This window comes from Halyomorpha halys, unplaced genomic scaffold (genome assembly GCF_000696795.3).
Source record: "Halyomorpha halys isolate HHAL.00 unplaced genomic scaffold, Hhal_1.1 Scaffold58.1, whole genome shotgun sequence".
In the NCBI taxonomy this organism is placed as follows: Eukaryota; Metazoa; Arthropoda; class Insecta; order Hemiptera; family Pentatomidae; genus Halyomorpha; species Halyomorpha halys.
The window spans coordinates 1829096-1835670 of record NW_027110919.1 but is presented as its reverse complement, the minus strand read 5'-3'; the positions used below and the strand labels follow the sequence as shown (position 1 = coordinate 1835670).

At 31.3% G+C, this 6575-nt stretch overlaps 2 protein-coding genes across 3 annotated transcripts in view; one reads left to right on the top strand and one right to left on the bottom strand.

Moving 5' to 3' along the window:
- Positions 1–6575, bottom strand: part of RapGAP1 (Rap GTPase activating protein 1) — a gene marked incomplete at its 5' end in the record, with an annotated part of 482599 nt that overhangs the window by 111131 nt on the left and 364893 nt on the right.
- LOC106692496 (uncharacterized) lies at positions 432–3766 on the top strand. The gene is made up of 3 exons (XM_014438473.3): positions 432–730; positions 2898–3048; positions 3206–3766. Exons 1-3 carry the CDS (start codon positions 550–552, stop codon positions 3576–3578), a joined length of 705 nt encoding a protein of 234 aa, XP_014293959.1. The 5' UTR covers positions 432–549; the 3' UTR covers positions 3579–3766.

The window sequence follows — 6575 nt, the reverse complement described above, 5'->3', positions numbered from 1 at the left end:
CGACTTCAAAACCGTACACAAAACACAATATAATTAAATAAATAATGCTAGATGCTAAGCTATAACAATTCCAAATCTACTTGAACAGAACGATAATGCATGTATTTTTTTTTTTTTGGGGGGGGGTCCATGTCGCGACACAATTTTTTTAAATAAAAAAAGAAAATTGTATGTATATAATTCTAAAATTTAAAATGCAAAAATACTAAATTTGTTATTGGACATCACGTATATCGAAGGAAGGTGATTGATTCATTAAAACTTTTACTTTAGAAATAAAGTTTGGAATTTCAAAGAAAATTCAATAAAGTATTATAATCTGGGCAAATTACTCGAAACAAACGGAATTCATAATGTATCTGCGGACGCAAAACAGACGCCACTAGAGGTCGCTCGGGGAGAGGGTGACGCATGCGCAGCTCAGACAGCGGTTTGTCATGGCCGCAACGCGGCAGCACGTGCTTAGAGCGGTCTACTCTTGACATCTGCGTACTCCGCCATCTTCGAGAATACGACAATATCAAGAGCTCTATTAGCCTACACTATTTGATGAGCATAGAAGCGGGATCTCTGAAGGGCCCGCCGAGGTTCAGCGAACAAGAGGATGACGTCTTGATCAGCGTCATTGCCCCCACCGCCAGCCTCTACGATCCGGAAAACGACAACTTCAAGAACCCGGAAGCCAAGGCCGCTCTTTGGCTTGGCATCTCCAAGATCGTCAAAAGAGATGGTGAGTAAACCATAATTTAAAAAACTAGAGTAGGTTATTCGTATTTCAACATTCAAGGTCATATGAAAATGTTGCATTATATGATAATAAATAATTAGAGTCTTTTATTAAAACATCAACAAACGAACACTGCTTATGTATAGCGTTTATTCACTTCTTACAACTATATTTACAGAAATTAATTTTCATAATATGGGTCAACAATCAATTTTAATTCCATCTGTTTTTTTTTTCTTTAACGCATGTGCAAACGATTTTTCCTTAGCACACTTATTTCTAAAGAGGCTCCTTGGTTAAGCTCAATTAGTAGATATGTTGGTAATCACTATCTAACAATTTAATTTTTCAAAAAACTTATATTAATTTATAATATTTATTCTTGCTAATATTTAGTTCCTTGAGCTATTTTGATATAATATTGGCCCATCTACTGGTCTATTATTTATAATCTCTAATATTAAAAGAGTAATTTATTACTCAGGAGAAGTCATGTTCTAGATAAATTTAATAATTTCATTTCGTTTCATATTAATTTTTTTTTTTAAAACAAATTTAAGACTACTGTTTATATTTTAATATTATTTTTGTTTTACTATTAATATGTTTACAAATCTATATTTTATTTTCCTTACCTTACTTTATAATGATGTTTTACAATTGTTCATAACCCCCATCCATATATTTGTAATGATTGGTGAAGACCACTTGAACTATACACGCATTTATAAATAACATCTATGAAATTTTAGTGTTGATACATATTTATACATATTTTTTTAAGATGTATTTCATTGATTGATTAAATCACTGTTTATTTTCACATACTAATATTGCAACTAGTATTATCACGAAGATTGTTAGATTCATTGAGTTAATAATTTTACACTAATCGAACAATTTCAAAATTATAATTTTTTTAATAATAATTTAAATTTATATGTACATATATCAATGAATATGGATTTAAACAATACTTTGAAACTATTGAGTCTAAACTCGCCTTTCACACATTTGAATTAATTTCTAACTAATTAATGATGTTATATCTTTAACAATACATTCAGAAACTAATCGCAATTAATCGATGTATCGAATTACAATTAATGATTAAGGGGAGTTGTAATCTTGACATCCTCAACGCAGAGTAAACATTCAAGATTATCAAATCAAGATAAATATCACAAAAAAAAAAAAATGGCATATTGAGTCATTTTCTGTAATTTCGTTCACATTTTCCAGATCTTTCTGCAATGGTCATGCAGTTACGCTATCAACTGATTATGTCAACGTTTATCAAAACGTCATTTTCCGGTAGTTGTTTTGATTCAGACAAATTATTCAGAGTTGAGGTATTATTATCATTGTTTAACTGAGAGTATAAAATTTGCGGGGTATTGTTGATTTGTTCGGTTCAATGCCCTATTTTACTAGAACTACGACAGGAAGTTCGTTGCTCTTCAAGTCTTCGAACTATTTTAGCAGGAGTACGAAGTCGGAATTTGATCACACCTTAAAACAAATCTCAATATCCTTCCCCACAGATCTCTGCCATTGAATTAATTTGGTATGAAATAGTTCACTAACGAAAAAAAAAAATAGATTCAAGCAAATCGTTAAGTAATTAAACAATATTTTAGTAAACCGGAAGTTTTGTGAAAAATGTATCGTACAAAAAAATGACAAAACTCAGTAAATATTACTAAGTGAGGTTTATCACTCGAAGCAAGTATAGTCCGGAACTGTTAGTTTCTTTATAGAAAAAAATACTGATTGGGCTTTCTTAAATTGAAAATTAGTAAGAACTAATTGAATATGTTTTAAGGAAAAAATTGGTTGGAGGCAATATGGTAAAAAAACCAAAAATCAACTAAGGTGCCGAAAAGTGTTTTAAGCACGTTCAAGATATAAATTTTAAAAAAACAAATATCTAATTAAAATGAAAAAAAGAACAAATTTTATTTTTACAATATTTACAAATTTATCCCTACGGACATAAAACGATCTAAGCGATTTAGTGAAAGTCGATTCAGGATTTATTTCAAAAATGAATATTTTTATGCTATAGCCCGTGAGCAATGATTGTATATACTCAATTACAATAATAAAATTATAATACTGAATGTAAATATACAATATTATATAAATACTGTCTATTTTATATTTTCAGTCGAGTCGTGCAAAAGAAGATGGAAAGACATAAAGAACAACTACTTCAAAATAAAAAGACAGCACAAGATGGACAGTTGTAAGTGGAGTTTGTACGAAAAGTTGAGATTTCTCGACCGAATATATGAAAACAGCGCTATAGTGGGAAGAAGGTAATTAAAAATATGATAAATTCATATCTAAAAGATGTTGTAAATTAATAAAGACTAAACAATAATTAGAATCTGTTTATTTACTTTTTTACTAAAAGAATTCCATAATAATTAAACATTAATTTCAATTGTTTATTAACTTTTTTTTATTTTTAAGGATGTTGGTTTCCCCACCAAATGAAGATGATAGAGTAGAATTTCCTTCGGGATCGCAAATCAGGGGGAGATTGGCACCGGAGGTTTTCTTACAAGATCCAGACAGCCGTAGCGGAATGGACTTGCAACCCAGCACCTCTGGCGAGCCCACCGTACGCAAGAGGAGGTTCGAGGAAGTCTCGAGCGATGAAGAGACGTCGAGGGACAGGTATAGAGGTACTCCTCAGGAAAGAGACGACGTAGACCTATTCATGCGGAGCATCGCGCTGCAGATGAAGACGATGTCGCCGAGGAAGATAGCTCAGGCGAAGGTGAGGATTCTGACGGTAGTCAACGAGCTTCAATTCGGCCAGATGCGGATGGGGGAGCCATAACGTAAACGAGAGATAACATGTCGATTTTCACATGATCGAGTTATTTATTGGATAAGAAATATGTATTAACCTTCAATACATGTAATTTTTTTATTGTACAATATACGATTATTATTATTATTATTATACATCTAATTAAATTTACAGAATATTTTATATTTAATGTATAATTTGAAAATATATGGACTGATTCACAATTAACAATATTTTAAGTTATTCCTTGTTTATTAAAATAAAATATTTTATGGTATTCTTTATCTATAATAACTATGAACTGTGATTTATCAAGAGATTGGATTACTAAAAATGTTTACCTGTTTCTACGAATTTAGTTTACAAACATTTTTTTTTAAATAACTTAATAATAAACAAAAGAGACCTATGCAATTTGAATAATGTCCTTGAGACCGACTACACCTATACCTTGTGTTCAGAATTGTTATATATATTTTTGCATCTTATTAATACAATATATACAATGTACATATTCCTGAAAAAAATGGATATGTCACACAAATAAGAAGACATTGATTGTCCAAGAATGCTACACAGAAATCTATTGAACCTTTACCCAAGGCTGCCATAGGTTAACTGACTAACAACCTGGGCTCCACGAATAATCACAGCTGATTACTACCTCATGCCGGTCGGCGAGCAAAAAACTAGCATCTGCATAATCATTACGGCCAACGGGCCCCAGTAGTATCATGAGCCAGCGGGGAAAGTGCACACAAAAAAGCAGATTCCCCACACGTATTAAGGGTATCAGGTTGGGGATTCGGGTCGTTAGGCAGAAAAAGAGTAATGTAAAACTTTCAACAGTCTCATTTATATAAAACGAAAAGTTGATTACAATATACCTTCAATATCTTCAATGAACTTACGCAGCTTAATAGTGAAAAAAAAGTTAGTGCGTATCACCTAACATATGCCGCTTAGTAATGAAAAACCAGTGAATATGTGTATGTCCTATTATTATACGTTATGTCCTATAAAAAGACGAAGGAAAATATGGTTTGTACGTATCACGAACTTATCACTATTTTTGTTATTTTTCGAAAAAAAAAAGAAAATCTAAAAAACAGGAAAAGCAAAATAAAAATTCATATTTTAAGGTTTCTCGAGGTAAAAATAACGAAATAAGTTTTGTTCCTGCCAAGAATACAACAGTTGAACAAAAGATAACGAAGTCGTAATACAATCAGGAAACATCGGGTGGTCTCGGCTCTTTCCGTCCAAAGCAGATGTTTCTTTTTTCCTATTTTATCCCTTAATTATTCATAAAATTCTTTTATATTTATCCATGGTTTAAAAAAGCTTACAATAGAAACTGTTTATTTTATAAAAAAAAAAAAAAAAATTAAATGAACTTCAGAGGATGATTTTTAGAAAAATACACAGTCGAGCCCTGTCAGACTATTTCAATGAGGATAAGATCTAATTAACATCAAAGACCATTTAAAATTGTATGAAAACTTAATGAGTTCATTCAAAATCATTAAATCCATTTAGGAGAAAATCGAAAAAATGTGAAAACTGTATTCTATAATGTGGCACTTGTGGTCAATCTATTTTAGGGAAAAAGTTGCTATCATGTCCAAAGAATATACTCACGTAAAATATTTAATTTCAGTTTTCGTTTTTGATCTAGGCTGCACACACAGACCATTTTGCGAGACCTCAAAACGAGTATTCCCGTCAAAAATAGGAATTCGAAATTTCGCACGTTCCCAGTACTGATCCTTACTAAGTATTTCATATATAGGTAAGTGAAAGTAATAAAAATATAATTTTTTAAAGACATTCAATAGTCAATTTTTTTCTTAACCTGGACTTATTATACATATACAGCAAAAGGAGATGCACCATTAATAATTTCAGCTTTATAGGCATTGACGTTTTCGAGATATTATGATCAATATTCAGCAAATGGTATGTGTACTTTAATTTGTTAAGATAAAAATAACCAATTTCCATGGAAATCTACAAAGAATATAAAACAAAACACACATGGATTCAAAATACAAATCTTTCTTAATACTAATCCGGTTTAGATTTCAGATATAACTTAATATATTTGTACTATTTTGTTAGAAACATTTATCTAAATCGTCGATAAGTTTCCTAAAACAGGTCAAAGTTTGCCGAATTGCAGAACCATTCTGTTATAGATTTTAACCATATGAAACACCACATTCATTAATATTAAGTGTGGTTTGAAATGAGTTACTTTCACTTGTCAAGAGAAACGTTTGCCATTATTGGAACATTTTTCTAATCATGAAATTAAATAACAAATAATAAGGCTCTGGTAATGTCAAAGACACGATGATATAAATCTAACCGCTGAGACCTTTTCTATTAACGGTCTTCAATATAAGAAATTGTGACTATATCATTTAAAATAATAATTTACTGATCAAGAGATAGTACTGTAACACCACACTAACCAAACAATTTACTTATCGAATTCGATCAGATATGAAATCAATAAGTGTTAGGAGTCACTCCTGTTCCAACAATAGATAATGTACAGACATAATTCGATGAACTACACCGGAAAGTTTATAAAAAAAAGAAAGAAAAAAATATGTGTAACTAGTTTCTAGTGTTAACAGAAACGTTTACAATGGAGTCAAGTAGGTGATACAATTTTCAACGTATCTATGTATTTCGTAATTCCTGAGGCAAAACAACATATTTTTCGCTATTGGTCTGTATTACTGTAACTCGGAGGACGTAGGTCATAGCAACCTAGGAACTGTAGTGGCGCCGGTTAGAATCCGGTATGGGAGGGTCGACTTTTATTTGTATGACGGTCTCACGAAATAAATCTTGACCCCTCTCCATGGTATTAGAATAGGGTGTATCTTGTAGAAAACCCACCTCCCCTTCTTCCCCATATATTAGAAATGAATAGAAACGGAGTCATAAAAAAAGTTTGTATTCGGATTACGGTTGTTCCCTGAACAGGCAAATTGATTTTTTTTTTTTTTT

Bases quoted from the DNA above. Each gene is read 5' to 3' on its own strand.
- LOC106692496 (XM_014438473.3), top strand. From the start codon at position 550: ATGAGCATAGAAGCGGGATCTCTGAAGGGCCCGCCGAGGTTCAGCGAA. The intron at 731-2,897 runs GTGAGTAAACCA...TTATATTTTCAG, and splicing joins CAAGATCGTCAAAAGAGATG to TCGAGTCGTGCAAAAGAAGA. The intron at 3,049-3,205 runs GTAATTAAAAAT...TTTATTTTTAAG, and splicing joins AGCGCTATAGTGGGAAGAAG to GATGTTGGTTTCCCCACCAA.